At 64.0% G+C, this 27,988-nt stretch overlaps 5 protein-coding genes across 15 annotated transcripts; 3 read left to right on the top strand and 2 right to left on the bottom strand.

Annotated features, from left to right (window-relative positions):
- Positions 1-760: 760 nt before the first annotated feature.
- METRN (meteorin, glial cell differentiation regulator) lies at positions 761-2,963 on the top strand. Its single transcript, XM_027527117.1, has 4 exons — positions 761-959; positions 1,245-1,645; positions 2,391-2,450; positions 2,538-2,963. The coding sequence occupies exons 1-4, from the start codon at positions 862-864 to the stop codon at positions 2,852-2,854; spliced, it is 876 nt and encodes a 291-aa protein (XP_027382918.1). The 5' UTR covers positions 761-861; the 3' UTR covers positions 2,855-2,963.
- A 3,069-nt stretch (positions 2,964-6,032) lies between these two features.
- FAM173A (family with sequence similarity 173 member A) lies at positions 6,033-7,542 on the top strand. Of its 2 annotated transcripts, XM_027527129.1 has the most exons (5): positions 6,033-6,366; positions 6,578-6,682; positions 6,775-6,915; positions 7,109-7,159; positions 7,287-7,542. In XM_027527129.1, the coding sequence occupies exons 1-5, from the start codon at positions 6,205-6,207 to the stop codon at positions 7,506-7,508; spliced, it is 681 nt and encodes a 226-aa protein (XP_027382930.1). In that variant the 5' UTR covers positions 6,033-6,204; the 3' UTR covers positions 7,509-7,542. The 2 variants fall into 2 exon arrangements, with proteins under 2 accessions (XP_027382930.1, XP_027382931.1); XM_027527130.1 differs by lacking the exon at positions 7,109-7,159.
- Positions 7,543-11,628, bottom strand: CCDC78 (coiled-coil domain containing 78). 5 transcript variants are annotated; one of them, XM_027527094.1, is made up of 14 exons: positions 11,321-11,628; positions 10,999-11,118; positions 10,834-10,920; positions 10,480-10,656; positions 10,317-10,400; positions 10,152-10,219; positions 9,955-10,033; positions 9,744-9,869; positions 9,330-9,517; positions 9,058-9,199; positions 8,893-8,936; positions 8,217-8,283; positions 8,043-8,143; positions 7,543-7,950 (listed from the first exon to the last, which is right to left on the bottom strand). In XM_027527094.1, the coding sequence occupies exons 1-14, from the start codon at positions 11,366-11,368 to the stop codon at positions 7,839-7,841; spliced, it is 1,443 nt and encodes a 480-aa protein (XP_027382895.1). In that variant the 5' UTR covers positions 11,369-11,628; the 3' UTR covers positions 7,543-7,838. The 5 variants fall into 5 exon arrangements, with proteins under 5 accessions (XP_027382895.1, XP_027382898.1, XP_027382897.1 ...); XM_027527097.1 differs by having other exon boundaries at positions 8,043-8,139; XM_027527096.1 differs by having other exon boundaries at positions 10,504-10,656.
- On the top strand, positions 11,613-15,056 carry HAGHL (hydroxyacylglutathione hydrolase like). Of its 4 annotated transcripts, none has more exons than XM_027527121.1 (9): positions 11,613-12,129; positions 12,544-12,727; positions 13,077-13,141; positions 13,230-13,347; positions 13,418-13,526; positions 13,604-13,707; positions 13,908-14,006; positions 14,302-14,378; positions 14,654-15,056. In XM_027527121.1, exons 2-9 carry the CDS (start codon positions 12,623-12,625, stop codon positions 14,820-14,822), a joined length of 846 nt encoding a protein of 281 aa, XP_027382922.1. In that variant the 5' UTR covers positions 11,613-12,129; positions 12,544-12,622; the 3' UTR covers positions 14,823-15,056. The 4 variants fall into 4 exon arrangements, with proteins under 4 accessions (XP_027382922.1, XP_027382920.1, XP_027382921.1 ...); XM_027527119.1 differs by having other exon boundaries at positions 14,299-14,378; XM_027527120.1 differs by having other exon boundaries at positions 13,905-14,006.
- Positions 15,057-15,061: 5 nt separating this feature from the next.
- On the bottom strand, positions 15,062-21,919 carry CIAO3 (cytosolic iron-sulfur assembly component 3). Of its 3 annotated transcripts, none has more exons than XM_027527100.1 (11): positions 21,503-21,919; positions 20,557-20,652; positions 19,030-19,173; positions 18,414-18,546; positions 17,801-17,935; positions 17,444-17,562; positions 17,231-17,360; positions 17,050-17,122; positions 16,451-16,588; positions 15,933-16,090; positions 15,062-15,851 (listed from the first exon to the last, which is right to left on the bottom strand). In XM_027527100.1, exons 1-11 carry the CDS (start codon positions 21,566-21,568, stop codon positions 15,613-15,615), a joined length of 1,431 nt encoding a protein of 476 aa, XP_027382901.1. In that variant the 5' UTR covers positions 21,569-21,919; the 3' UTR covers positions 15,062-15,612. The 3 variants fall into 3 exon arrangements, 2 of the variants coding, with proteins under 2 accessions (XP_027382901.1, XP_027382902.1); XM_027527101.1 differs by lacking the exon at positions 21,503-21,919 and adding an exon at positions 20,785-21,491; XR_003508634.1 differs by having other exon boundaries at positions 15,606-15,851; positions 16,451-17,122; positions 17,801-17,972.
- Positions 21,920-27,988: the final 6,069 nt, after the last annotated feature.

Genomic DNA, 27,988 nt, shown 5'->3' with positions numbered 1-27,988 from the left:
ACGGCAGAGGGTCTTTGTCAGCCAAAGCTCTCAGGGACCCCAAGCGGTCCAGTACTGAGGCTGCAGTCCTGGGTTTGGGCCTAAGGCCTCTGTAATCCGACCCCGGCTTTTCACCAGGCTCTTTGGGGCCTGTCTGCTGGGTCCACACCGTCAGGCGTGGTTGTCTGCCCCTCCCTTTTGTCTGGCCGTCTCTGCAATCCCCAGCTGATCACCACGCCGCCTCTCCTCCTGCCCTGGCCTCCACAGTGACACTGGCTGCGAGTTTCCTCTAAAAGAGTGGGCCCGGCTCTAGCTTGGCCCGACCTACCAGGGCCTGACTCCGGGGGCTAGGGCTGTTCTTGCTCCTGCTGCTTCACCGAGCCTGAGCCCGCATCCTGGGGTTACCCACCTGGCATGTGGGGAGTCACCAGGGCCAGGCTGGGGAGAGATGGGGGACGCAGGCCCAGGTACCACTCAGAGAGAGCCCCCCAGATGAAGCCCCCCTACCCCAGATGTTCCAGTGGGCACCACTGCCGCCGAAGGCCTGGAGGACAGGGGCCGAGCAGGACGGCGTGCAGGGCGAGGCTGAAGGCGGGCGGGGAGTAGGGGGACCTTGAGGAGGTGACGCAGAACTCCCAGTCCGCGGAGCCCCCTCCCCGGCGCCTCCCGGGCCCCTGGCGAACCGCCCACCCCGAGAGCGCCGCTGCAATTGGTGGAAAGTTCGGGGCCCGCGGCGCGATTGGCCGTCCGGCCCGCCCACTGCCTAAGCCGCTCCCGGCTCCGACCCGGTGCGTGGCCGGCGGCGCAGGCGGTCGGGGCTGTGCGGGGGCCGGGGCCAAGGCCCCGGCTGCTCCCGCCGCGCCCCCGCGCGTCCCCCGCGCCATGCCGACCCCTGCGCTGCTCTGCGCACTTTGCTTCTGCCTCTTGGCCGCGGCCGCTCGCGCCGGCTACTCGGAGGACCGCTGCAGCTGGAGGGGCAGGTACGAGCCCCACTGGAAGCCCCCACGGGCCAACCCCTCGGAGCTGTGTGAGCCTCTTAGGCGGGGGCTGGGAGATGTGTCGCCCGCCCTTTCGGGCGCTCCGTCCCGGCGCCGAACCCTTGCCTTTGCCACCTTCGTCTCCCAGACTCTGAACCCCGGGCCTCAATTTCGTTCTCCACCAAGTGGACGCGGCTCTTGGTGCTTGCGGGGACGGGGTGCAGGGGGAACGGGCTGACCGGGTGGGGACGCCGGCCGCCCGTCTCAGAGCCGCCTGTCCGTCCACAGCGGCCTGACCCAGGAGCCCGGCAGCGTGGGACAGCTCGCCCTGGCCTGTGCGGACGGCAAGATCGAGTGGCTGTACCCGGCCGGGGCGCTGCGCCTCACCCTGGGCGGCTCTGAGCCCAGCGCGCAGCCCGGCATCGTCTGCCTGCGGCCGACGCGGCCCTTCGCAGGCGCCCAAGTCTTCGTGGAGCGGACGGGCGGCGGGCTAGAGTTGCTGCTGGCCGAGGGCCAGGGCCCGGCCGGGGCCCGGTGCGCGCGCTGGGGTCCTCGCGAGCGCCGGGCCCTCTTCCTGCAGGCCACCCCGCATCCCGACCTCAGCCGCCGCTTGGCCTCCTTCCGCTTCCAGCTGCGGGAGGACGGGCGTCCGGAGCTGCCCCCGCAGGCCCGCAGCCTTGGAGCGGATGGTGAGTGCGGGTCTGGGTGGAGACCTGACTGTCCTCCCCATCGCACCGGGGGAGAAACGGAGGCGGCCTGTCACAGGCAGGGCAGGTGGGGAGGGGCGGGGGGCAGAATCCTGGAAGGTGAGACCAGGCAGGGCCACACGGTCCTGAAGGGCTGGGGGAGGGGATGACGGCCATAGCTGTCCAGGGCTCCCTGACCCGGCGGTGACCTCCCTCCCCTCCCCTAGCCCAGTATAACAGAAGTCCACTGTGAGCCTGTCACCATGGAGACGCAGCCCCGCCTCCCCGCAGGGCACCAGGCCCAGCTCTTTGCTCTCCTGGAGGTCGGAGCCTGACCCCACCGGGGATGGCGGGGGTGTCTGCTCTGTCCCCTGACCCCCAAACCCATCATAACCTCCTGCCCCATGGGCTGGGCTGGTGTCTTTGGGCCCCAGGAAGCAGCTCTGGGAGACAGGGAGTTACTGCCTGCTGGTACTGCATGGGAGACGGGCGGGCACCTGGCCCTGCAGCTCCAGGCCTGTGGGCCCTGTGCCTGCGTGCTGGCCCATGGCTGTGTGTGCATCACACACGCACAAACCTTTAGTGTTACAAGTGCAGGGTGTCTTCAGAGTGTGCACACAAGTTATCTGAGACCACAGGTGCCATCAGGCCCTGAGGGGGATCTGGGAGCTTGCCCTTGCCCTGGACACAGGAGTGTCCAGCTGGGGGAGGGCTCAGGGCTCCACTCCTGACCTGCCCTGCATGTCAGCTGCCTGCAGACCCTGCAGTGATGCCGAGCTCCTCCTGGCCGTGTGCACCAGTGACTTTGGTGAGTGCCCCGCTGCGGGGCGGGTGGTGGGGAGGAGCCAGGGGCCTGTCTTCCCCTGAGGTCACTGGCCAACATGTGTCCCCACAGTGATCTACGGAACCATCCTCGGAGTTGCCCACAACGCAGAGCTACAGGAGTCTGTCATCACCGTGGCAGCTGCACGTGTCCTCCGCCAGACGCTGCCGGTTTTCCGGGTGGGGGGCCCTGGGGGCCAGGGGCAGGCCTCCATTCGCACCCCACTGCACTGTGGCGTGCGCCCTGGCCCTGGCACCTTCCTCTTCATGGGCTGGAACCGCTTTGGTGAGGCCTGGCTGGGCTGTGCTCCCCGCCTCCAGGAATTCAGCCGTGCCTACGCGGCTGCCCATGCTGACCACCTGCACCCCTGCGAGGTGGTGCTGGACTGACAGGCCTGGGAGCAGGGTGCTGGGGAGGGTGGGGGGTGGCCTGCAGACGGCATTACAGCGTCACCTGCTTTTGAGGTAACAGCGATGACCAATAAGAGCGCTGAATGGATGAGCCAGTGTGCATATGGTCCCCAGCCCCGGCCGCCTCACTCCATTCTGTCCTCCCACAGCCTCGGGACACACAGCTCCCACTTCAGAGAGCCCAAGACCGCGGCCACACAGCCCATGCCCGGGCGAGGGGCTGCTGCTGGGGGTGCATGCAGGAACCCCCTCTCATGTGACCCTTGGTCTGCTGCCCCAATGCCAGGTGCTTCTACCACCAGAGTGGGAATGAAAAGGGGCCATAACCCCCAAGGTCTCAGGTGGGCAGGCAGGCAACCCCACTTCCCACCCTGAGGGAAAGGGCTGCGGTTTGGCAACCTGCCGACTTCCCCAAGTGGTGTGCCGCAAGCCCAGCGGTCACCCTGGCCCCACCCCACCCATGGGGAAGAATGGGCTTCTGTCCCCAGGCCCCTCCGATGTGTTCCCCCCACAGCTGTGGGGTCTCTCCTGCAGGGGTCCTATTTGTTGCCCATTTCCAGTGGGTGGGGGGTACACAATGGGGTCTCTTAAGGACCGTTTCCACCACCTCTCCCCAGTGGCCTAATTGTCGTTGCCTTGGACCACACGCTCTGGACCATGCTGAAGGCCCTGAGGCTGAAAGGCCCCAGTGCCAGGCAGGGGGTGGGGGGAAGAGAAGGGGGTGGGAGGCTGTGCATGGGGGACTTCGGAAGCTGGAACGAGCTGGCTCTGCTGACCCAGTCCCATAGCTCATATCTGGGGAGATTCCTGGGCTGAGCCCCAGAAACAACTTTCCTTACAGTCCTCACTGGAGAAGCAGCCCTGCCATCCTGCCGGCAGGAAGGGAGCAAGGTTCCTCGGGGCGCCTGCTGCCAGACTCAGCTGGTGTAGGTGCCTCGTGTGGCCACGCCCAGTGGCTGCTCTGGAGTTCCCATGGGACAGACTGTCTAAGGCTACAGTGCTGGGGGGACATACTTCTTCACTCAGACGGGCCGTGGCTGCGGGGACTGCTGAGAACTGTGAGGGGGAGTACAGCCACCCTGGAGGGCAAGCGCCCCTGGGTTCCTCCCACCTCTGCTGTTCTTAAGGCTCCTTGCGGAGCCTCTTGCTCCCCCAGACTCAGACTGGCAACCCCAGATTGCTCGGGGCTCAGGCCCCAGACCTCCCCTCCGAGTACATCCCGAGTGAGGCCAGCCTCCTGCCTTTAAATACCACCAACATGCTGATGACCCCACATTTGGATCTCCCATGGACCTCTCTCCTCGACCAGACCCTTGTATACTTGTTTCCCTCCCCCACCAACAGGGAGTATCTCAGTAAAGACCAGAGAAGAAGGAGTGGAGTGTGCTCTCCTGCCCCCTCCTCCTCTCTGTCTGCAAAGGCCCTGGCCAAGGAGAGCTTCCCCTCGGGACCTGAGGGGTGCCTTACCCTTGGCTCTTGGCATGATGGTCTGGCCAGCTCTCCTCTTCTTTGGAGAGAGGCCTACGGCCACACCCAGTGGTCACTGTGGATTGTCTCTGGGACCATCTGTCATAAAAATGTAGGGCAGCTGCCTTGGGGTGGGCCCTCGGCTGGACACTGGCCTCTACCCACCTGCCCCAGGAAGTGCCTCCGATGAAGCACCTCTGATGCACACATCCTCCTCCAGATTAAGTGTTAGCTTTGCAACCAGTTCAGGAGGAGCAGAAAGAGCAGGAGTGGGTGTGGCAACAGGACCAAAGGAGCCCCAGGGTGCTCTGGGAGGCACCAGAAATGCTTGGGCCAGGAGCTTCATGCCTGCTCTCCAGGAAGTAGCCAAAGGGAAAGGTGTGGGTGAGCATGTGGGCTGGGGCTATGGGAGCAGATGCCTTTGGGGCACCGCTGGGTGCGTGTACTTACAGAGGTGTGCACCGGTGCCCAAAGGTGAGGGGCAGATGCAGGTGTGAAAGTGAAGGACTTGTGAATGTGCTCATGGGGGAGTCTGGGTAGGCGCTGTCATTCACTTGACCAGCTTTTATTGAGTTTCTTCTAGGTGTCAGGTGCTGTGCCAGGCACCAGGAATAATTTGAGGAACTAAAGAGGCAAGAATGGGATGCTGTGTAAGCCCAGTGCACGTCCTCCCTTTCTGGGGAGGGGCAGTGGGAGCCAGGAAGGAGGCAGGAGATTCTTGGTTGGAGGTGGGAGCAGCCCTCCTCCTCTTCAGTACTCAGGTCTCGGGAGCAGGGCACAAGGATACCTGTCTTCCACGCTGGTGGCAGCGGGGCCCCAGTGTGAAGCAGTCTGCACTTGGGAGGGGGGGGTGCGGACAGTGGTATCCGGCAGGTCCACGTTGCCTGAAGCAGCGTCCGTCCCCGCTGGGCCTACTGACGGGCCATGGATAGAGGAGGAGCCTGTGTGCAGACAAGTTTCTACCACTCAAGGCCTTCTGGCCTCAGGAGGGGGTCCTGGCTCTGTCCTGCCAGTTCCCTCTCCCGTTCCCAAGTTCTGCCAGGGCACTTCTGGGAGCTCCATCTTTCTTTGTGTGTGTGATGCTTCCTGGAGAAGGGAGGTGGTCTCCCCAGTTCCTGGGGCTCTTCCTCCCACCCCCATGGCTGGGCCAGTTGCCAGAGGGTCCAGCCCCTCGTATTCGCCTCCCCTCCCGTCGCGCTGAGACAGCCATCTGTCTTCTCCGTTCTGCTGAATTCTCCTTGTCAACCCCCTCGCCGGCCCCTCAGCCGAGACCAACCCCCCGCCCCCGCCCCTGCAGAACCCGGCGTTTCCCGCGCACCCGGGCTCTTTGCCTTCAGCCGTGGGAGGGCCCGGGCCCCCCGAGACTGCTCCTGGGCTCGGCGGGCGATCGGGGTGTGCTGGTCGCCGCCTCAGCCGCGCGAGCCCTTCCCAGGCCGCACGGGCCTCCGCCGCCAGTCCCCGGGGCCCGGCACTGCCTCCCGCGGGCGGCCCCCGCTCTGGGACGCGCGGCACTGGAGTCTGCAGCAACAGTCCGCGACTGGGGGACGCGCGCTACGCGCGGCGTGCTGTGTGGCCAGAACCCCTGAGGGTCGCCCCGGAACCCGCGACACGGGCCCGGGACCCGGGGGAAACGGGACGCGAACGGACCGACCGCTTCCGGCGTCTTGGAGCAGCCATCGCCCCGCCCCTTCCGGCGTCGGCGACCCGGGTCGGGCAGGCGCGGAGCTGGAAGGAGCTGCGCGGTGCAGGCCGAGGGCGGCGGGGAGGGGCGGTCTCTGGCCCGGGCTGGCGCGTGAGGATCTTGGGCCTGAGCCGGGGAGGGTCCCTGCGGCGGGACGCCCCTAAGCCAGTGCCCCGCAGCCATGGAGCAGGACGACCCGGCCGAGGCGCTGACGGAGCTGCGCGAGCGGCGGCCGGGCCCGTTGGAGCTGCTGCAGGTGGCGGCGGGCTCGGGCCTGGCCGTCTACGCCGTGTGGGCGCTGCTGCTGCAGCCCGGCTTCCGCCGCGTGCCGCTGCGCCTGCAGGTGCGGGGCCGGGGTGCGGCGGGCCAGCGCCGGCCGGGTGGGCTGGGCTGGGGCGGGTTGCTGAGCGTAGGTGTGAGGCGGAGGGTGCTGCTGCGCCGGGCCGGCGGGGCTGTGGGGTGGAGCTCGCTTCAAGTGGGACCTGACAGCCCTCGCCCAGAGAGGAGGCCTGGGAGGCGGGCCCCACCCTCACAGCCCCGTCTTCCGCGTCCAGGTGCCGTATGTCGGCGCGAGTGCCAGGCAGGTGGAGCACGTGTTGTCGTTGCTGCGAGGCCGTCCTGGGAAGACAGTGGACCTGGGCTCGGGGGACGGCAGGATTGTAAGGACTGTGTGTGTTGGGGACATCTTTGCTATAACCTTTTCTGTGAGCGCGCCTCCGCGTCTCTTGGTCCTGACTCTCTGGGCCCACAGGTGCTGGCTGCCCACAGGTGCGGCCTCCGCCCCGCTGTGGGCTACGAGCTGAACCCCTGGCTGGTGGGACTGGCGCGGCTGCGTGCCTGGAGGGCAGGCTGTGCTGGCAGTGTCCGCTACCACCGTGAGGACCTCTGGAAGGTAACCTAGGGAGCCCTGGATCCCCTCAGACCCCACGCCTGATCTCCATGCTTCCAGTTCTGGCATGGCCGCTCTGCTGACAGCGCCGGGTGCCTCTTACCACCTGGCAGGCTGGGGCTGGGCCTTGGAAGCTGTGGTGACTCCATGCCCAGCAAACCTCTTTCCCAGCTGGGGTGACTTCCTCTTCCTGCAGGTGAGCCTGAGGGACTGCCATAATGTGTCTGTGTTCCTGGCTCCTAGTGTGGTAGGTCTGGGGTTTGCTGACTTCATGGGACGCCCAGGCCATCCCCAGTGTAGGCACTGGACCTGGAGGAGCTGCTAGGGGGAGCCATGTCCCCCTGGCCCACGCCACCCTCCCCTCTCTCCCACAGCTCCCATTGCTGGAGGACAAGCTGCAGGCAGAGTTGCCTGCAGGAGCCCGCGTGGTGTCTGGGCGCTTCCCCCTCCCCACCTGGCAGCCTGTGGCTGTGGTAGGTGAGGGCCTGGACCGAGTCTGGGCCTATGACATCCACAGAGGTGGGCCCGCTGGGCAGGCTGTGCCAGGGCCCAGTTCTGCCTCCGTACTTGGAACCCCCAATTCTCAGAATGGCTGACTGCAGGCATTAAAGACTCTGGGCTCCACCCTGATTCTCTCTCTCTTTTTTTTTTAATATTTATTTGGTTATGCTGGGTCTTAGTTGCAGCAGTGGGATGTTTTGAGAACTCTTAGTTGTGGCATGTGGGATCTAGTTCCTTGATCAGGCATTGAACCAGGGTGCCCTGCATTGGGAGTGTGGAGACTTAGCCACTGGACCACAAGGGAAGACCCCACCCTGCTTCTTGTTGGCTGGAGGGCTGGGTGAAGTCATCTAGGGGGTGCTGTGGGGAGAGCGCCATGCTGGCTGACTATGAAGAGCTCTCCTCCAGGTTTGCCTGTTGACCAGTTAGTGGTTGCAGGTCCTTGGGTGCTGGGGCTTGTCTGAAGGTATGGCCCCCACTTTCCAGGGGTCCCCTGTACCCACCAGCTTTCTCAGCCTCAGGATCTCCTGCTTGTACCTGCTCAGAGAAACCAGGTTAGTCACCTGCCTAGTTGTGGACAAGCCCTGCTGCCAGTGCCTGGAACCGAGGTCCCCGAATCCCAGGCCCACCTTCCCAGGTGCTGGTCCACGTACTCCTGTAGCTCAGAAAGCTGCTCCTCTGCCATCGTGGCGCGGACCAGCAGCTGTGCCCGCTCCCGCTCCAGCTCTGCCTGGCGTGGGGGACACAAGCCATGAGCTAGGCTCATTGTGAGGAGGGGCCTCGGGCCAGGCTCTGCTCACTACCTGGGTGCCACGGGCGAACTCCTGTAGATTCTGGCGGATCTGGGCCCAGGACGCAGCTTCCAGGCCCCTTGAGGGGAGGCAGAGAGGTGGGCATGAGAGCTGGCATTGACCCAAGTGCTGATCAACAACCCTGCTCAAGTCAGGGCCCTGCGGTCCTTGAGGTTCCTCTTGGGAGCAAGTTTGGGATGGCCCTGCCTGAGTCTTGGCGCCAGCTGTGTATGGCAGGGGGTGGGGGTGGGGGCCCTACTGGCCACTCAGAAAGCTGAGCCACCGGGCCAGCTTGGACAGTGACTGCAGTGTCAGTAAGGAGGCTTCATGTTGGGAACATGAAAGCACAAAGGCTGTGAAAGTAACCGGGCAGCTGCTCCTGCCTTGTCCTGGGTCAGGCCCTCTTCTGTCCACACCCCCAGTGGTCTACAGCTGGGGCTCCTGAGTCTCAGGCGAGATGTCCATTCCTTGGGGCGTCTCCCTGACCCTCCCATTCAAGGTTAGCCCCTCTCCTGTCAGGACCCCTCCTCACTCCAGGCGCTTGGTTTTCTGAGATAGTGTCTCCTAAGCAGGCTGAGACTGGAAGTCACAGCTAGATCACTTTGTTTGCTGCAGCAACCAGAACACTGCCCCTGTAGTTAGCTTCCAGAATAAATGGGTCCCCCCAGCACCCACACTAGGTACTCACTGTGGCTCTACTGTGCCCCCCTGGGAGACTTCACTGGATCCCTTCTGTGGGAACAAGAGCAGGGGTTGCTAAACAGGGCAGGCTGCTCCAAGGCCTGGGGGTTTGGGCTTGGCTGAGCCTGGAAGGGGTCCTGGGGTGGGTTAGGGGGCAGCAGGGAGGGGTCACCTGGGCCTTGAGCTTCTGGAGCTCCTTCTCCAGCCTGGCCTGGTCCTCCGTCTGGTGGCTGGATTCGGTGACTGTGCTCAGGGGCAGCAGCGCCACATCCGAGGGAGCCGCACCAAAGGCAGCCCTGGGGGTCCCCTGGGCTCTGAAAGGGTTCACCAGCATTTGCTGCACACTAAGCCCCACACCGGGTCTCACAGGGCCGTCTGCCCCCCGATGCCCGCCTCAGGGAGGGGCGGTCCACCCCCAGGTGCCAGTCTCAGGGAGGGGCCCACCTGTGGGCGGTCAGCAGCTCCTCATGCCTCCGGCTCAGATCTGCCAGGCACTTGCGGTAGAAGCGGGCAGCCCGGGCTAGCTGCTGCTCACGGCTGTGATGAGCTGTCCTAATGTCCTCCAGAGTGGTCTCCAGGAATGTCCGAAGGGCTGCGGCTGTGGGCTTCGGGCCTGCGCCATCTGCGTATCCCTGGAGGAGGCGGGGCCAGGACCGAGAAGGGCGGGGCTTGGTCAGATCCAATCTCCCTCTTAACTCCCTCCCTAGAGCTGGTCTGAGGATAGTGTGCTGGGTAGGCCTGAAGTCTCTCTAACAAGGTCAGGAGTCTCAGAGGTGGTTGATCGCGGTCAGGCCAGGCTCAGGCTCCCCAGGACCCAGAGGCCTCCCACCCAGTACGAGGCCACCCCTCGGTGCTCACGGCCACGGTTTGGGCGCAGTGCTGCAGTCGGATGGCATACGCTTCGTTCAGCTTCTTGAGTTGCAGCTGCAGCTGGGCGTTCTCTGCCTCAGCCTGGTGGAGCTGGCCCCGGCAGGAAGACAACACCTGGGGGTGGAGGAGGCCCTGAGTCTGTGTCCCACAGCTGGACTTTGCAGAGCCAGATTGCAAAGCAGGTAGGGCTGGGCCTCACCACGGCTTGTGCAGCCAGTCGCTGCCCAGCTGTCCTGGCCTCCTCCCAGGCTCCCTGCAGCTGCTGGCCCAGGGCTGCCCTGTGGACAAAGTGTGAGGCTCAGCCGGGCCCAGGAAGGGTAACCCCCTCTTCCCCTTGAGAACAGCCCCCTCGCTCGCTGGGCCCTCCAGTCCCAGATGAGGGAGGCAGCCACTCACACACACGTCTCCAGGGCCTTCTGCTGAGCCCCGTGCTGCTCCTGCACCCGCTTTGCCTCTGCCGGCAGCTGTGGAGCACAGGATGGCTGGCTGGATGAAAGCCCAAGCCCCAGGTCCCCTGTTCGGCCCCACCTCCACCCCAGGCTGGGAGAAACCCTGACAGACCTTCGGGCTGGGTGGCTGCACACCTGTGCCATCCCCCAGCTCCTGTTGCTTGTTCTCGGGGGTCAGGAAGTCTGCGGACTGTGCCTGCACAGAACAGCTGTTTAGGCCTCACTGTTCCTCCCTGGACCCGCTTAGTTTCCACCCAGGCAGCCCCTGCCCCCACCTCCCGCTGTGCACTCCCGGTGACCTGGAGTCTGTGACGGTAGGAGTGTCCCTGCCCCCCGGGCTTGTGCCCGAGCTCCTGTGCCAGGGCCGGGTGGTGCCTTGGATCAGCCTCTGCTGGGGCCGCCTGCACTCCCTGCAGCTCCAGCTCCAGCATGCGGCTCTCCAGCCACAGGACCTGCGTGAGACCAGGTCATTGTCCATCTGGGCATCCACAGGGACGCGGCACACACAGGACAGGTGGGGTGTGTGAGTGTGTACAGACACTGTGCAAGTGTACATAGTCACTCGGGGCATACCTGCACCCCCCCACATGCCCTTGGGATGCCACACCTGGGCACACATCAGTGCCCACCTCACTCTTCAGCTCAAAGATTTCAGCATCGTGCTGCTCCTGCAGGCGCTGGTTTTTGATCTGCAGGTCGACCAGCTCCTTGCAGACCTGGGGTTGGTCAGGGTGAGTCTGTGAGGCCCTGGGGATGCCCTCCCTCCTGCCAGCACCCAGAAGCCCCACACCCACCTGCAGCCGCTGCTCCTCACTCAGCTCTAGGTCTGAGGGAAGCTCTGTCCCAAGGTTGGTGGCCCAGGCTGGGGCACCCCCAGGGACTCCTGGCAGCCAGGCCTCGGCCCATGGCAGAACCTAGGGAGGCACCACCACTCAACCCCAAGGTTCGTCTCAAGCCCGGGCTGTGGCCTCCACCCTCGCACACCCAGCCTGGCAGAGCTGGGGCAGGCTCTCCCGTGGCCAGGATCAGGCCCAGTTCCTGAGTACATACACCCCTCCTGGCCTGTGAGGGAACAGGGGACACCCCCAAAAGCAGCAGCGTCCTGGGAGGACTCACATTCTCAGTGGCCCGAGGAGGGGGCACTGGGGCTGCCCCATGCTCCATACACAGAAGGGACTGCAGGCTGCCCCGAGCCCAGTGTCGCCTCCACTACCGGCCTGTTACTGCGACACCGTGGCTTGTGTTGCCAAGGCCTCTGTCGTTCCCAGGAGACTCTCGGTGCCCCGCCCACGAGGGCAAGCAGAACAGTGGTTGGTGACACCTTTCCGGCTTCCTTTTCATTATCTGGGAAATTCAGACGGTCACCCCAGCATGTCTCAGGGGCGAGAATGGAATCAGGAGTGCGCAGAAGGCCCAGGCTGGGGAGGTGTGGGACAGCGCACAGGGAGCCGAGCGGCCGCCCCTGTCACTGTTATCCTCAGGCAGCGCGCTTTGCCTTATCATGTGTGTTCCACACTCATTAGGCCCCCAGGCTGAGCGCCGGGACGAGCAGGCGAACACACGGGAGCCTCCCTACACTCCCAGCCCGACCGAAGACGTCCCAACCCGGGGCCGGGGGACTCGGGAAGACTGGCTCAGCGCGGTGCCAGGAGGGCTTCGCGGAGTAGGCGCCAGAGGTCCGGGCGCGAATGGCCGGACGAGTGCGCGCGCTCCCTCCGCGCACGCGTGCTCCCTGCGCCGGGCTCGGGTCCCGCGGCGCGCAGGCTCCGGGCCGGCCCCGCGGGCGGGCCCCTCGGGCCCGGGCCGTTGGCGGCGGCGGCGAGAGTGGCGCGCTCCGTCCAGGCCCCGGGATTGGCGCCCGAGGTCCGCCTCTGTCCGGCTGTCCTTCAGGGAGTCCGCGCGACCGGCTGGCGCAACCCACAGAGGTGAGAGGACCTTCGGGAAGTGGGTGGCCGGGCCGGGAGGGTGTCTGGGGCTGGGGCCTGAGGAGCGGCGCTGAGGGCCGGATCCGCAGAGGGGCAGGGTCCGGAGAGGGGCGGGGCCGGGGTTGCGCTGCGCCGGGAGGGCGTGGGGGGCGGGGCCTGGGAAGCAGGCGGGGCCTACTCGGGCAGCGGTCCTACTGGGGGCGGGACCGGAAGAGGGCGTGGTTGTATAGGCGGGGCTTCTGGCGTGGGGGCGGAGCCTGCGGCGGGAGGCGTCTCGGCGAGGGACTGGTCCTCGCAGCTGCAGGTCATCTGGAGCCTGGAGCTTGGCCTTCCAGACGGGCCTCGGGACAGTCCGGGAGCAGCAGCGGGGCTCCTTTCTGGCGTGTGTGTGGAACTGACCCCTCCCGTGCACAGCCCTGCCTAGGGTCTGGAGAGGGCAGCCCCACGCTGAGGAAGGGGCTCAGGAGGTGCGGTGCGGCTGAGCTCTGCGGCCATGAAGGTCAAAGTCATCCCTGTGCTTGAGGACAACTACATGTACCTGGTCATCGAGGAGCGCACGCGGGAAGCTGTGGCCGTGGACGTGGCCGTGCCCAAAAGGGTGAGGGCAGGTTTGAGGCAGCGGGGGCACTGCTGTGGGCCCAGGCACCTTAGGCCCCTCTAGAGGCTCTGGACAACACTGCTGGGGGCAGACCCTCCCCTATTTTCTGGTCTCTGGTTATTTGGAGTTTAGGGTTTCTTGATTTGGGTCTCCTCTGAGGTTAGAGCCATCTCTGGACTTTTTCACCTGGTGCCTGTTTTGTACACAGTGGGTGCTCACTAATTGTCTGCTGGGTCTCCACTGCCCCTAGCACCATCCCATGCCTGGGACACTGTGCACCCAGGCCTGGTGCCCCAATGCAGGCAGCCACCTGGGCCATCTGCATGTCCCTAACTCCCATCCCTTTCAGCTGCTGGAGATCGTGGGCCGGGAGAGGGTATCACTGACCACTGTGCTGACAACCCATCACCACTGGTGAGTGCTGTAGGGGCAGGGCTGAGGCAGGCGGGTTCACTCCAACCCAGCCCCAAGCCCACGTGATTCCACTCTCACCCATCCTCAGGGACCACGCTCGTGGCAACGCGGAACTGGCGAGGCTGCTGCCTGGTCTGGTGGTCTTGGGTGCGGACGAGCGCATCTGTGCGCTGACGCGCAGGCTGGCACATGGCGAGGAGCTGCGGGTGAGCGCTCGCCTGGGAGGGACGGGGAGAGAGCCTGGGCCCAACCTCCTCACCTGCTCCTCTGCCACAGTTTGGGGCCATCCACGTGCGCTGCCTCCTGACGCCCGGCCACACCTTGGGCCACATGAGCTACTTCCTGTGGGAAGAGGAATGTCCGGACCCTCCCGCCGTGTTCTCGGGTACTGGCTGCCCTGTACCCACCTGCCCCACCTCCCCGTGCCCCATTCCACTCTCTCTGACCCACCCAACTCCCCAGGGGATGCACTGTCCGTGGCTGGCTGCGGCTCACGCCTGGAGGGCACAGTTCAGCAGATGTACCAGAGCTTGGTGGAGACCCTGGGCACCCTGCCCCCTGAGACAGTGAGCAGTCTGCCCCTTGCCCTCTCATGGCTGTGGGGGCCCGGCTTCCCATATAAGCAGCACGCACTGCACCTGCCTATGCCAGGGTTCAGGATGACTGCCTTCTTGCCAGCTGTGGCAAGAAGTGGACCGGCGAGGGGGTGGGGAGCATCTCTGCCCATGGCAGTGCTGTGCACCCAAGCACCTCGTCTCTCCAGAAGGTGTTCTGTGGTCACGAGCACACACTGGGCAACCTCGAGTTTGCACAGAAAGTGGAGCCTTACAACGACCATGTGAAGGCCAAGCTGTCGTGGGCCAAGGTGTGGCCGCTCCTCCACTCTCGGTGGCAAGGTTGGAGGGTGGGGCGGGCTGGGGCCAGGACAGCACTGAGTGTGTGTGTATGGGTGGGGTGTCAGCCATGACTACTGGTCTGGGTGACCAGGCCTGGCTTGGCTGGGGCATTCACCTATCCTAGGCTCTGGGCCACCTGCAGACTGGCCCTCGAGTGCCCACCTTCACGGCCTAGGCTCAAACCCCCAGGCTGCAGGTGACGGAGCCAAGCTGCCTGGGGCTGCCAGACAAGGCGGTGACTGGGGTCTGTGCTTGTTCCAGCAGAGGGATGAGGACGATGTGCCCACGGTGCCGGCAACCCTGGGCGAAGAACTCCTTTACAACCCCTTCCTGAGGGTGGCGTGAGTACCAGCCAGCATGCTGGGCCCTCGCGTATGGGTGAGGGGGGCTGGGGAGCATGGGGCAGGGCCTGAGCCAGTGTGTCTTGGGGACCTGTGTCCTCCCCAGGCGCCTCGCTGCACAGCAGGCTGGCACGGGGCTGACTTGTGCTCTGGGTCTCCCCTGCACTTATTTGGACATCAGGTGGCAGGGGGCCGGTCCCTGGGCTGTCTCTACCACCACGTCTGGTTCACCCCATGGGTCCCCTTGAACCCCACAGTGCCCCCTCTCCCCACAGAGAGGAGTCTGTGCGCAAGTTCACAGGGAAGGTGGCCCCAGCCGACGTCCTAGATGTGCTCTGCAGGGAGCGAGCGAGCTTCGAGAGGGCGGCTGAGCCGCTGCAGCCACAGGCCCGGGCTCTCCTCGCGCTGCAGTGGGGGCTCCTGAGCACACCCCGGCAGAAGTGAGCTCTACATGGGCCAGGCCACACGGCCATCCTCCCTCGACCCATAGGAGGGCCCGGCCATCCTCAGTCCTGCCCGGCCCCGGAGGGTGGGTGCTCTGGCACTTCTGGGGTTGGACACCCGGCCCCACTCCGGGCCACAGTGAGACAGGGGTGTTTGCACACAGTGCAGTGGGGTGTGCAGGGCTCCTGAACTTCAAATAAAGCTTTGAAAGGCCTTTTTCTCGACGCAGACAGACACTCTTGAAAAGAAGCTGTTTTTACTAGAGATGAGCTCAGGGACGTGCCCCGCCCCAGCCCCAGCCAGTAGGGGTCCAGCTGTGGACACAGGACTCAGCCCCTGGGAGGCAGGTTCTCCGGCCCCAGGCATCACAGCTCCATCAGACACCTGGTCTCGGTGGAGGGGCACCCCACCCCAGGTGGGGTCATGGGCTGGCTGCCTGTGTCCAGCCAGTGTCCTCGGCTGCCCAGTGTGGTAGGTTCCCCAGGCTCTGCTGTGACCTCACCAGCCGGGCAGGTCCAGCCTGTCACCACCACCCCACAGCAGTTTGGGGGGACTCTAGAGATGGAGGGTGAGGAGCCCTCCCACGGGACGAGCTGAGACCCCACCCCCCCACACCCAGGGGGAGCCCAGGTGAGAGCGATCCTGAGTCCCATTGCTCCGAGGGTCCCAGTGTCCCTGCAGCATTTGGGGGTGCCCCTCGGGGTCTCGGGCAACTGCCCTGCTGGAGACCCCCCACCTTCTCAGGAGTCCTGGTGTTGGTGGCAGTGGACTGGCTGGACCCGTGAGGCCTCTACCACCTGATACTGAGTCCAGAGCCAGCCTTCTCCACAGCGTGGTAGCTGGTGTGCAGCAGGCGGCCAGCCCGCTCCGAGCCTGCACCCTGCAGCCAGCGCTCATACAGCTCCTGGATCCCGGGTGCGTCCTCCGGTGCTTCTGTCCTGACCAGGCCATATAGCCTCTCGACCTGCTGCAGGAGCTCCTTGCCGGGCATGTCGGGGGCCTTGAGCTGTCCCCCGCCGTTGAGGCACCCTGTGGCAGAGGGGGGCAGGCGTGGTCACAGAGAATGCCGGCCGGCGCACAGGGTCCCGGGGGCCCCCTGCCCATAGCTACCTGCCGGGCAGGCCATGACCTCCACGTAGTGGTACGGGCAGCGCCCGCGCTTGAGCTTCTGCACCAGGTTCTGGATGTTTCGGAAGCCGTAAGCTGCGGCAAAGTGCAGCAGGACTTGGCCCTCCCTCTCCAGAATCACCTCCTGGAGGTCCTTGTTCCTGAGGGCACAGACCTGGCTGTCCACACAGCATACCAGGCTCACTCCCGGTGGGGGCGGTGAGGGGGGAGGGGAAGAAGCTCCTTCCCACCAGTGGGGCAGGCAGTCCCAGCCTCAGGTTCCTGGTCTGTAGAATGGGAACCCCGCCTTCCCAAGGTCAGACGAGCCCCAGCCCACCCTCCCTGGAGTGGGGGCTCACATCAGGACACAGTGTGTGCCAGGAGCTCCGTCCCGCCCTCGTGCAGCCCACTGCTGTGGGTAGGGACACTGAGCTCTACCATGAGGAGACCCAGGGCTCGGGAGTGCTCGTCCCATCACCTGAGCCAGAGTGCAGGGCCCGGCTCCAGCCCTCCCCACTGACCTCAGGGGTCTGTAGGTGACCTCAGTGACATGGATCCCGAAGAGCTCCTGGGCTGCATGCCGGAACACGTGCTCCAGGTAGCCCCCTGAGCCCCCGCCCTGATGGCTGGTGGGCTCCTGGGCAGAGGCACTGCTGCACCTGGGGAAGAGGCCAGGCCTCAGGTGGTGTTGGGGCTGCTGCCCACCGAGGCCTTGCAGCAACCTCTGTCTCAGGTTTGAGAGTGTTTGCTTTCTAAGCGGAAGATGAGTCAGAGCCCAAGGCCTTGAGGGTGTGTTGGGCAGAGGCTTGTGTGGCAAAGGACTGTCCCCTCCGTCGTACCACCTGTCCTGGGGGAGCTCAGACCTGTGTGAAGTCAGGGTCAGCTCTGACGACCATCAGCCAGTTGTCCACAGGCTGCCTCGGGATCTCAAGCATCTTGGACACTGAGACACACGAGGGGCCGAGGGAGGCCAGGCCAGAGAAAAGGGAGGAGGCCAGTGCCTGCGTTGAGGGCCACGGCCCCTCCTGCCGCCTGCCCAGACCTGCGAGACCCCCCGGGTGGAGAGCACCCAGTGCTGGGTGAGCTTACAGCTCCTCCAACAGGGCCGGTGATGACGTACAGACTGTCCAGAGGAGCCGGCTCCAGCTCTGACAGCGAGACCCCTTCTTCTTCCAGCAGCTTGAAAACTTCGCCTGCAGGAGACCACAGCACAGACACGCTTCAGCTGAGTCTCAAGAGCGACAGAGACCATTACAGACGCACGGCTCCCGGTCACAGCGCTGGCTGGCCCGGGCCCGCACCTGTGGTGATGACACAGTCCACGTCGCGTGTCTGGTGCTCCTGGCTGAAGAAGTCGGGTCTGGAGGCTTCCAGCTTTTTGTCGTAGCAGGGCATTACTGTCGCGTGGTAGACCTTGTCGGGGGTCAGATGCTGTGTGCAGGGTGTGGCAGTGAGGCGGCGGTGCAGGGCTGATGGGGGGCACCGCAGGGGGGCTCACTCTGGGTCCCCATTACCTGCTGCTGGGCGAAGAAGTCCTTGACCAGGGAGCCCATGACCTGCTGCGGGGACCGTGCCGTGCTGATGTGGGGGAGGAGGGTGCTCCCGTGGGTCTTCTCCGCGTAGCAGATCCAGCCTGAGGCCGACGCGGGGTGTGAGCAGGGCAGTGAGGTGACTTCCGGGGGTGGTTGACTCATGCAAGGGGTTAGGGTCCCACCAAAGAGCCCTCTGCTCTGCTCTTGCCAACACGTGTCTCTGGTGTCCCCATGATCACCCCTCAGGAACTGAAGTGGCTCCAGGTAACCCTCAGGTGGCTCCTGCCGAAGAGCCCCCACCCTCCTCACCACGTCCAGCTACCGGCCGCGGGCGCACACCTGGGCAGGCAGAAGTCAGCACGGGCAGGGCCTGCTCGGGGTCGGCCTGTCCTCGGAACCGCCGCACAAACTCCCGCTGGCTCTCGAAGAGGCTGAAGTTCCTTGAGAAGGCGGTGTCGAACACGTAGTGTGCGCCTGTGAGGGAGCACCCACCTCACCCCTGGAAGGACGGCTGCGCCCGGGGTGGGCGGGTGTCACGGGACGCGTCGGTGGTGGACGCCCGGTGCCCTGCCTCTGAGGTCGGGCCTGCAGGTGCCAGGCCGCACCCCACACACGCCAGCACAGCCGCCTGCACTGGGCCCCCTATGCCCTCCCAGCCCTGCCCCCGGCGTGCAGGGGCCGACCAGGGGCCGAATTCAGGCCTGAGAACCATGCCTTGGTGGTAATAATTTAAAAACGAAGTAAAGAGTAGGTGAACTCCAGGCTCGGGGATGTGCAGCATCAAAATTCAGGGTTTTTTTTTTTATTAAAAGGCCCTGCTCTCAATCATCACAATAGAAGCTCAAGCTGAGTTGACCTCCAACAGAGCTTCTGATGCACTTAAGTCCAGTAACAGCCAGGTGTCACCTCAGCCCCGTGCCCACGCGGGAGCTCGCCGAGCTGCAGCACCTACCTATTTTTTTAAAGAATGCTGTTAATTTCCTGGCGGTGTCCGTAGGATTCAGCTGAAACCTCACAGCCAGTGACGCTCTGGACTGGGGCGAGACCGAGATGACAACCAGCTTCTGCTGATCAGGTGCTGCCGTCTGCAAAGCATGGGACCCACGGCTCGCTCTGTGGGGCTTACAGCCTGACCACATCTGCTGCTGCTGCTAAGGCGCTTCAGTCGTGTCTGACTCTGTGCGACCCCATAGACGGCAGCCCACCAGGCTCCCCCGTCCCTGGGATTCTCCAGGCAAGAAGACTGGAGTGGGTTGCCATTTCCTCCTCCAACGCATGAAAGTGAAAAGTGAAAGTGAAGTCGCTCAGTCGTCCGACCCGACTCCTAGCAACCCCATGGACTGCAGCCCACCAGGCCCCTCCGTCCATGGGATTTTCCAGGCAAGAGTACTGAAGTGGGTTGCCATTGCCTTCTCCGCTGACCACATCAGGGCGTGTCAATTTTGCAAACACACAGAACTCGAAGTTTAGGGTTAACACTTCAATGCCAGGAGTCCCCAGGAGACACAGGACGAGTAGCACCAGATGAGCTGCCTTAACGACACTAGTAAAGACGGCCCACTGCTCACCTGATTGGCACCTAGAACCTTCCGCAGCTCCTCGTGGCTCTGCTGAGTGATAAGCACAGTCTCCGCTGAGGTGACACAGCCACTGCACGCCAGGCAGTCGTCCAGCGAGATCTTGGCCTTCTCCAGCTTCTTCATCCCTCCATCCTGGAAGCACGAGAACCCGGTACCCCAAGGGCCCTTCCACACGAGGACACAGCGCGCTCAGGATGACGTGACCCATGGGAGAGCTTCATTCTCTGGCTCACAGCGCTGACAAGCAGCGTGGTAGTTGGCTGGCTTTATGTGCCATAAGTTTTTAGAAAGTAAATATTTAGTACAGAAATACATATATATGTTCTAAACTTTCCTAGAGGCACCATGCTAACTTGGGTACAAACGTGGCTGGCGTATTGTATTAAAGAGCCTTGCTGCCCACTAGGGGAGGGACATGAACATTAAATGTGCAAAGAAGCAGCCAACTCGTCACTGGTCCCCAGACTGTGCCTATGGGGACAGGAAAGTGCTGTGGGGACAGGAAAATGCTCAAGGCCAGGCTCTGAAAGGAGAAGGAAGAGAAAGGCAAGGGCGAAGATGAAAGAAGAAAGGACAGAGGGACAGGGAGGAGGTGGTGGGAGCCTGTGTCCCCCAACACTTGCACAGAGAAGAGTGGGCGAGGCAGGCAAGGGGCAGTTAGGACGCCAGACTCAGCCAGACAGTCGAGGACTGGGCGTTCACACTGGCCTCCAGGCCGACGGCTGGGCAGCTCTGAGCCGCAAACGGGCCCAGCAGAGCCCTCGCTTCCTCTGCACACACGGGAGTGGTCTGAGTCAGGGCCGGGAAAGCTTCAGGGGCCCAAACTGTGACTGGGGGCTGACTAGCCGGGACCCCCTCCCAGCCCACTCACGAGGCCCACGTTGCACCACAGTGGCAGTCTGAGCTCAGGGTGCTTTCCTGGCCCGGCCAGCCTCGAGGCCAACAGGGACTGATGTGCTTTGGCCTTCCCTCCAGGTCAACCCCTGCTGCCCTGGAGCAGGACCCCCGGCCCCATGAAGGACCCCGCCTCCCATGCTTGCTGGGCTCGGGCGGGACCCCAGCTGGGCTGCCAGGTCACCCTCCAGGGCTGAGTAAACATGGACTCCTTCCCCGGAATCGCTGGCTCCTGCTGTCTGGCCCCACCGCGAGCCATCCTGTGGCTCCTCGCCTGCTGGGGGGGACCCCTGGGCCGGTGCGCCCAGTGGTGCCTGCAGTCCTCGGGACAGCATGGGTGTTCTCGAGGACCCAAATGGCAGACAGTCGGGGTGTCAACTTTAACGCCGTGGGACCAGGGTCTTGGCATTGCTCAATTACACAGGAAGTAGGTTTCACTAAGAACAAGTGGTCTGGACTAAAAAATGTTACACAATTAGAACTTGAGAGAGAGGGATGCCGGAACTGCCACCTCTGCAAAGAGCCCTCTGCAGTGCACACCTGAGAAAGGGCTGGTGACACGTGGAAGGTGCCATGGTCACTGCACCTGTCACTGGACAGAGCAGCTGGGCTGGAACTTACCTGACTGACTTGGAAGTAACTCCCGTCATCTTCGATGTGGATCTTGGCCACGCCGCTTCCAGGCCTCCTATCCACCTTCATGGGCTTGATGCAGTCCTACCCGTAAAAGACCCGAAGAGCGCCTGAGCGCACAGCGGCGGAGGGGCCCCAACACCGAATGGAACGAAAACTCTGCCCTGATTCCGGCCTTCCCGCCGCAGAAGCAGTCTTGGCACTGTGGCTGCTTACCCTACTCGCGCGCGTTCAGACACTGCCCTGCCTGTCGAGCGCATCGAGGTCGCTGACCTGATGCAGGTGCAGGCGCTGTGGCCAACCTAACTGTCCGCGGACACCGCCAGTAAATGGCGGGTGGGGCACCGCACGGAGGGCCAGTGTTTCATTGGAGGCCGAGGGTCGGCAGAAAAGCTCTGCCTCGCCCAGTTCCTGGAAGATGGTTCCTTTCTCTCCAATTCCTCTCTGCCTAAGAGGAAGCTCGCGGGCCGTCGCGTTCCCAGCGAGCAGCCTCGGAAAGCCTTGGCAGGAGGTCCGTCCGGCCTCTCGCGCTCCCCCCGACACGCCTCTGCCGAGCCCTGGTCCCGCGCGGCTGCCGGCAACCGATAAGCGGGGCAGCAGGGGAGGCGGCCGGCCCTCACGTGCGGCTGGCCTGTCCCCTTGGGGACACGCTCTATCTCCTCCCCCGGGAGGTCGACACCTACGCCGACCACAGCGCTGACCGCAGCGGAACGCCCCCCCTTGCCCTCGCGGCGGGGCGAGGAGCCGGCCAGGGAAGTTCGGCGGGGCCTCCCGGCCCCGAGCTGGTTGTCGTGGCCGCCTGGGAAGGGGACCCGGAAACCGCGGGGCTGTGCGACCCAACAGGCCCCCCGATCCCGAGCCTCTCTCTCGGGCTGGCGGGGGAGACCGCGGCGAAGAGGACTCCTTGCGCGAAGCAGCCGCCCGGCCCGCCCACCTGAGACGGCGCGATGAAGTCGTCCAAGTCCGTCAGCTGCAGGGCCCCGCTGAAGGGCGACGCCATGGCGCCACACTACCGCCGGCCCCGGCCCGGACGGCGTCGCCAAACGCCGCGAAACAGCGAGGCAGTTCCGCCACACTGCCGGAAAGCGCCGCGTGCGCATGCGCGGCTGGCCCCGCGGCCGGGCTCCCGGGGGCGCGCGCCCCCTGCTGGCGGGCCGGTCCTCCGCACCCCGCGCCAGCGAGGGCCGCGGGGAAGGAGCCGCGCCTCTCTCGGGGCTCCGGGCTCGCCTCCCCCAGTCTCAGCCCCGGAGAGAAGCCGCAGGGGCGCTGTTCTTGGTTCTGGACCAGCCCAAGAACCCGGAAGGGCGCCGGACGCGCAGAGGCGGCCAGCTTCGGTTGGAGTGAGAAGGGAATGGGAGCAGGGGTGCGGAGCGGCTCCCCCAGGCGGCCGGCCGGTGCAGGGCCCCGCAGCTCTGGGAGGGTGTGTGCTCAATTACGTGGTCGTGTCCGACGCCTTTGCAACCCCATGGGGGCTCTGTCCATGGAGTTTCCCAGGCAAGAACACTGGCGTGGGTTGCCAGTTCCTCCCCCAGGGGATCTTCCCCACCCGAGGATCGAACCCGCGTCCCCTGCGTTGGCAAGCCCGCCCCCGGTTATTCCGGAGACCAGCCTGAGAAAAGCCCTTTTCTCTGTGGAACGCGGATAGAACGCTGCTGGCTGGACTCAATTCTTGAGTGGTCCTATATATTTTTTTAAAGTCTTTATTATTATTATTATTTTCATTTTGGCTGCGCTGGGTCTCCGTTCCGGCGCTCGGCGCTCGGGGCATCCCTTCTTGCAGAGTCCTGGCTCTGGAGCACAGGGGCGGCAGCTGCGGCTTGGGCTTGGCTGCCCCGTGGCGTGTGGCATGTTAGTCCCCGACCAGGGATCGAAGCTATGTCCGCTGCATGGGAAAGTGGATTCTCAACCACTGGACCACCAGGGACGTCTCCGTCATATACATTTAATGACCACTTCTTATGGGGGTTTTCCAGAAAACTCCAGTGGTCGAATCTGGTGCATCCTAGGGCCCCACTTGGGCCCAGCCCTGAAGGTACCCTGGCAGGGTCAGCCCCAGACTATACCCTGGGCATGATCTCACGTTTTGGGAGCCCATCCCGTCCTCCGCTCTTGGTGTTCTTGTCCTGACGTGGGCGCTACCTGCTGACTCTTCACCTGCCTGTGGATTAAGTGTGGAGTCCAGGGCGCTGCAGCCCACAAGCTGGCGTGACCTTCTCCAGCCCCTGCAGCTGCTCCTCTTGGCTCCCAGGATGGGAGTTCCTTCTCAGCATCAAGAGGGGTTTTCCCAAGGAGCTGTAAGGTGGGCTTCCGGCCCCGGCATCCCCTCCATGTCCTGGCAATATCTGACTAAGGTCTGGGGTACAGCTCCTGAAATCTTGACAGTCTCATTATTGTGTGTGTGCTCAGTCGTATCTGATTCTTTGAGACCCCACGGACTGTAGCCCACCTGTAGCCCCACTGTAGCCCACAGACAGGCCCCTCTGTCTGTGGAATTTTCCAGCCAAGATTATTGGAGTGGGTTGCCATTTTTTACTCCAGGGAATCTTCCCAACCCAGGGATCAAACCCACGTCTCACACATTGGCAAGTGGATTCTTTACCGCTGAGCTACCAGGGAAGACCTGTTATGTATGTTTTAACACAATCTTAAAATTAATAATGTATTATGTTAAAAACCATTGAATCACACACTACAAATGGGTGAATTGCATATTGCGTGGTAAGTGTATTTATATCTCTTTAAAGCTATTTTTAAAAATGGCAGCTGCAGGCTGCCCCTCAAGCTGGCTACCCCAAGAGGCCCCCAGAGGCCCAGGCAGTAAGCACACCCTGGTCTACCTGTGTAGGGGGGCCTGGGGGAGTGCCAGAGCCAGCTTCTGGTGAAAAAAGCTGAACAGGGGTTTCTGACCTCTCTCTCTGACACACACATACACACGATGAGGGCAGGTCTTCCTCCTGCCTGCTCTGAGTAGAGCCAAGAGCGGGGACTTTTCAGCCCCTCGGGGTATTTTATTAACTCACAGCCATGTCCCTAGAGCCCCTAGGCTCTTGTGCCAACAATACACCTCGCCTCCAGTGCGTGTGCCCTCACATTTTGCAAATTATTTCATCATCATCATTATCGAGCGTTCACCTTGCGCTTCCCATGTGCAATGCCAGTGTTTATACACGTGGGGGACCGTGAGGGCCAGATGAGGACACAGGGAGGGGCTGAGGCTCTTGAGGCCGGGTTGGTAGGCCTGAGCACGTTCTCTGACGCTCTGGCTGTGTGTGGGCACCCCTGTCCCTGAACCCGAGCTGGTGCAGAGCTCGTCCTCTGCTCTGGCCATGCCCACAGGACCTGCTTTGTCCAAACCTGATCATCGAGCGTCTGGTGGTTGGACAGGAGCAGGTGGGGTTTCTCCCAAGGCATGTGGATCTACTGAGCCCTCCTGCCCGTGGACTCAGTTTCACCCTGTGAGGAGTCGGAACCGTGCGGCTGCGGGGACAAAACCACAGCTGGGAGGCTTAAAACCACAGAAGAGTTTTCTCTCGTGGTCTGGGGGCCTGAAGTCTGAAATCAATGTGCTGGCAGGCCTGGGCCCCGCTAATGGCTCCAGGGGGATCCGTCCCACCCTCCAGCCTCTGGACGTCCATGCCTCCCTGGGCATGGGCTAAGTCACTCCAGCCTCTGTCCCCGTTGTCACATGGGTCCTGTGTCTCCCCCCTTCTCTGATCCTGTGAGGATCCCTAGGTTCAGGACCCTAATCCAGGATGAGCTTCTCTCCAGAGCCTTGACTTAATTATGTCTACAAAGGCTCTTTTTCCAAATAAGGCCCCATCCACGGGTTCTGCTGGAAAGCACCATTCAGTCCACCGCAGGCCACGTGTCCACGTTTTCATGGGAATCAGGGGGTTCAGCGGAGGGCCATGTGATGGGGTGTGGCTCACCTGGCTGTAGCCCCCTCCTCTAGGGGCCAGCAGACAGGCAGGGGACAGGCAGGCAGAGGGCACACAGGCAGGCAGAGGGGACAAGGGCCTTGGTGCCAAGGACCACCAGCCCTGGGCTGGGCCAGCAGCTGTCTTTGCCAGGCAGACAGTCTGTGTGCAGTGGGAATACAATGACCCCGGTGGGGACAAGTAAAAGGTAGTTTGTCTTTCCCAAAATAAATTAAAAATGTTTCTAAACATGTGATTTTGAAACGTGTTCTTTCTGTTATGGTGTTGTGGGTCAATGCCCCCCAGGAAGCTGGACAGAAGTGGGGTGGGTTCCACATGGCTGGGGTGTAGGAGCAGGGATATGCCTCGAGGGTGCAGCCCACGTGGTCAAGGTCTCTGTGGTCCACAGGACCCACCCAGGTGCCCTCGTGGGGGTTGGACTGGGGAGGGTGACTTGGGCCAGGGGCAGGGGTTTCCTGCTGCTGCCCCAGCTTGGCAGGGCCACCTGCCGAAAGGTGCTCCATATTAAGCTTGGGGCTGGAAGCCACCAAGTGAGAGGAATGGGGAGACCACGGGGCCGCAGGCCTTGCCCACGTAGCTGCAGGGCCTCGTGTCCCAGGGGCCTGCCCCAGGCAACTGTCCCGGAGCCAGGCCAGCCTCGTACCCAGCCATGGGGCTCTTGCCTTCCAAGCTCTCCTCTTCTTTTCATAAACTGGGGACTGTGCTGTTTGTTAGTACGGGCGCCCAGCTAGGGTCTCCTTACGAGGTGAGAGTCTTTACCCCTGGGGGCTCTGGGCAGGTCAGCTTGGTCTCTCTTGGTCCCAGGTGCTCCCCCAGCCCTGACTTGGTGGGCATGGAGGCGCGGCCTCCGGGCCAGTCCGTGCAGACCCTCCCGCTGCCCTCTGAGCGGCTCCAGGTTCTGAGCGCCGGGTGTGGGGGGCCCACATGGGGCAGGTTCCTGTGCTTCTCGGTCTAGAACCCCAGAGAGGAGTTGACCTTTGCAGGAAACGTGGCTTGAGGCATCCCCACCCGAGCCCTCCGGGCTCTGCGAGGTGAGACCTGCAGCCCTGGGCTGCACAGGGCTTTATTAATGGAAGGGAATCACTGTGGGCCAAGAACACATCATTAGCAGCATCATCAACACTGTGAGCCTTCCCGCTGGGGCCGCCCCGGCTTGTCAACAGGTGTGATCCCAGCAACGGCCCTGGGGGGCCTGGCGCCCGCGGCAATTAGCGCCTAATGAGGGGCCTGTGTGACCCGCTCTGTAGCCAGGGCCAGGGCTGGAGAGGAGAGGGCTCCGGGAGAGCCCAGCGGCCCTTCAGGGTCCCCCTCGCTGCTGCCAGGGGCCGGGGGGCTGCAGGAAGCAGCAGAAAGAGTCGGTCCCAGAGAGGCCCTCGCCGTGCGGCGGTGACACTCCAGGCCTTGGGAGGGCCCGCACACGGTCCACGCGTGGGAGGCTGGCCCCGCCCTAGCCCAGGAGGCCGCCTCTCCGGACAGTGGGCCAAGCAGCGCGGGCGGGGAGGCTGAGGGGGTAGCCCCCCACCGGCTGCGGGGTGCTGGGCACAGGGCCCACCTCCATAGTGGAGCCTCGGGGCTTCGGGCCTGCGAGGATGGCGGCCGGGCACCTGGTCTGTGTCTCCGAGGGTGAGCGCCAGTCACACAGCTGGTTTGAGGGGGTCTAACTCTGCAGGCCATCCACTAAAGCGTGTTTCGGCCTGCCCTGACGGCGGGTTTGCAGCTGGTTGGTGGCGCTGTCGCCCCGGCCGCCTTGTCAGAGTGTCAAGGCCAGCCCACCCTTTGCTGCCTCTGCAGCCACACTTTGTATTCAGCCCACAGGTTGTCAGGGGGCACCTGGAGCCTCCAAGGTGGCGTGTACCTGGCAGCAGGGCCACGAGGCTTCTGGGTGGGGTGGGGGTCCCCACCCAGGCCGCACTCCCTGAGGTGCCCACAGCCTGCAGAGCTGCAGGTCTTGGGGCTTGGTTTCTGGAGAGGCAGCCCCTGCAAGTGTTGTGGGGCCGGTGGCCGCCTCGTCTCCGTCGCTGGGCCCCAGCCCCCGGCACCCTCCTCGTCCCCCCCTTGCTCCCCTCCCCTTGGCCCTCACAGCAGGACTCCGGGCAGGGGCATGGGGGGTTTGTAGCTGCTCCACCAGCCTGGCCCCAAGAACATGACGGTCAGAGAGGAGTTGGGCTGCCCACCCAGACTGCCTGGGGTCAAGGTTCATGAGCATGTCCCCCTCTGGTGTGCTGGCGGCCAGAGCACCAGGTGAGCCTCAGGGGCATCATCCCTGTGCCCCTCCTGCCGGTCTGACCCCTCCTTCCAGTCTGACTCTCCTGACTTCCATCTGTCAACCCCCCTGCCTGCTTTGTGTGGGACGAGCCCCAGCCTGAGGGCAGAGTGGGAGGGGCTGGGCATGCCACCCCTGGGTGCCCAGGACACCAGCTGTGCCAAGGCCAGGGGCCAGTCCCAAGGCCCACCCGCAGAGTTCCAGGAATAGCTGGTCCAAGGCCTGGTCCTCATCCAGCTTCCGGGTGATGATGGCGCCTGAGGCCCTGGGGCTGGCGGCCAGCCGGGCCAGCACAAGTGTGCCCAGGCCCCAGGCCAGGGTGGGCACTGCCCATCAGCCTGGCCTTATCCCACCCTGAACCTGGACTCCACCGTGACACCTGGCCCCACCCTGACACCGGGCCCCCTGCCTGTCTGCTCAAGTTGCCTTCCCCCCGCCTCTCCCATTCCTCGCCCTGCCCGCTCCCCCACAACCCCAGCCTCAGGTTCCTTCCGAGCAGGTGCTGAGCTGGAGACAGGTGGTTTCCCAGGTCCTTTCCCTCCACAGCTGGGGGTTTGCACAGACTCGGGTACAGATGCGAGTGCATGTCAAGGTGCACACCCTCTCTGCCCACACTGGGGTTGAGACACCTGCGGGGAGAAGGCCCCCGAGCCTGACCCTGGGACGGGCCCTTCGGGGTCCGAGCCTGACCTCTGACTCTAGCCAGGGCTGCTCCCAAACCCTACCCATCCGCTGCCCCAAGTGGCCACCCCAGGACCCCAGACTGTGGTGGGGTTGGGGGTTAGAGAGTTAAGGTGGCCCTGCTCACCTGCCGTCACCCCCAGACACCTTGCAGGGCAGGAAGTTTCGGCAGATGCTGTGGGCCCTGGTGCTGGAGCAGCTGGAGACCCTGCAGCAGCCCCTCACTCTGGGGTCAGGGCATGTGGACGGGGTGATACCCAGCCTCCTGCCACTCTCCCCGCTCCCGCCAACCCCTAGCACCAGGCCGCCCATGCCTGCCTGTGCCTCTATCTGCTGAAGTCATCGCAGGAAGGTCCCCAGGATCTGGACCAGACGGCGCCATATGCAGCTGCAGGCGAGCCTGGCCACAGAGCCGGACATCCTGGCGGCACTGCCCTGGTGGGCTGGGTCCAGGCGGTGGCAGAGGCCCAGCAGGAGGTGGCCGGACAGCATTGGGCATCTGGGCATAAGATAAGCTGGGCGAGTGGCTGTCCCGTAC

The sequence above is a fragment of the Bos indicus x Bos taurus genome, chromosome 25, assembly GCF_003369695.1.
Source record: "Bos indicus x Bos taurus breed Angus x Brahman F1 hybrid chromosome 25, Bos_hybrid_MaternalHap_v2.0, whole genome shotgun sequence".
In the NCBI taxonomy this organism is placed as follows: domain Eukaryota; kingdom Metazoa; phylum Chordata; class Mammalia; order Artiodactyla; family Bovidae; genus Bos; species Bos indicus x Bos taurus.
This window is presented reverse-complemented; position numbering and strand designations above follow the sequence as displayed.

Excerpts from the sequence above, each read along its gene's own strand:
- CIAO3 (XM_027527100.1), bottom strand. The coding sequence starts at position 21,568 with ATGGCGTCGCCCTTCAGCGGGGCCCTGCAGCTGACGGACTTGGACGAC. Across the intron at positions 17,563-17,800 it reads GCTGACTTCTGCCTGCCCAG|GCTGGATCTGCTACGCGGAG; the intron begins GTGTGCGCCCGC and ends CGTCGGCCTCAG. Across the intron at positions 16,589-17,049 it reads CCGGCTCCTCTGGACAGTCT|GTGCAGCAGTGCCTCTGCCC; the intron begins GTACGTCATCAC and ends CCTCTTCCCCAG.
- METRN (XM_027527117.1), top strand. The coding sequence starts at position 862 with ATGCCGACCCCTGCGCTGCTCTGCGCACTTTGCTTCTGCCTCTTGGCC. Across the intron at positions 1,646-2,390 it reads CCGCAGCCTTGGAGCGGATG|CTGCCTGCAGACCCTGCAGT; the intron begins GTGAGTGCGGGT and ends CCTGCATGTCAG. Across the intron at positions 2,451-2,537 it reads CGTGTGCACCAGTGACTTTG|TGATCTACGGAACCATCCTC; the intron begins GTGAGTGCCCCG and ends GTGTCCCCACAG.
- CCDC78 (XM_027527094.1), bottom strand. The coding sequence starts at position 11,368 with ATGGAGCATGGGGCAGCCCCAGTGCCCCCTCCTCGGGCCACTGAGAAT. Across the intron at positions 10,921-10,998 it reads GTGAGGAGCAGCGGCTGCAG|GTCTGCAAGGAGCTGGTCGA; the intron begins GTGGGTGTGGGG and ends GACCAACCCCAG. Across the intron at positions 9,200-9,329 it reads GAGCTGCTGACCGCCCACAG|AGCCCAGGGGACCCCCAGGG; the intron begins GTGGGCCCCTCC and ends GAACCCTTTCAG.
- HAGHL (XM_027527118.1), top strand. The coding sequence starts at position 12,623 with ATGAAGGTCAAAGTCATCCCTGTGCTTGAGGACAACTACATGTACCTG. Across the intron at positions 12,728-13,076 it reads ACGTGGCCGTGCCCAAAAGG|CTGCTGGAGATCGTGGGCCG; the intron begins GTGAGGGCAGGT and ends CATCCCTTTCAG. Across the intron at positions 13,708-13,904 it reads GCACCCTGCCCCCTGAGACA|AAGGTGTTCTGTGGTCACGA; the intron begins GTGAGCAGTCTG and ends TCGTCTCTCCAG.
- FAM173A (XM_027527129.1), top strand. The coding sequence starts at position 6,205 with ATGGAGCAGGACGACCCGGCCGAGGCGCTGACGGAGCTGCGCGAGCGG. Across the intron at positions 6,683-6,774 it reads GCTCGGGGGACGGCAGGATT|GTGCTGGCTGCCCACAGGTG; the intron begins GTAAGGACTGTG and ends CTGGGCCCACAG. Across the intron at positions 7,160-7,286 it reads TGTTCCTGGCTCCTAGTGTG|CTCCCATTGCTGGAGGACAA; the intron begins GTAGGTCTGGGG and ends TCTCTCCCACAG.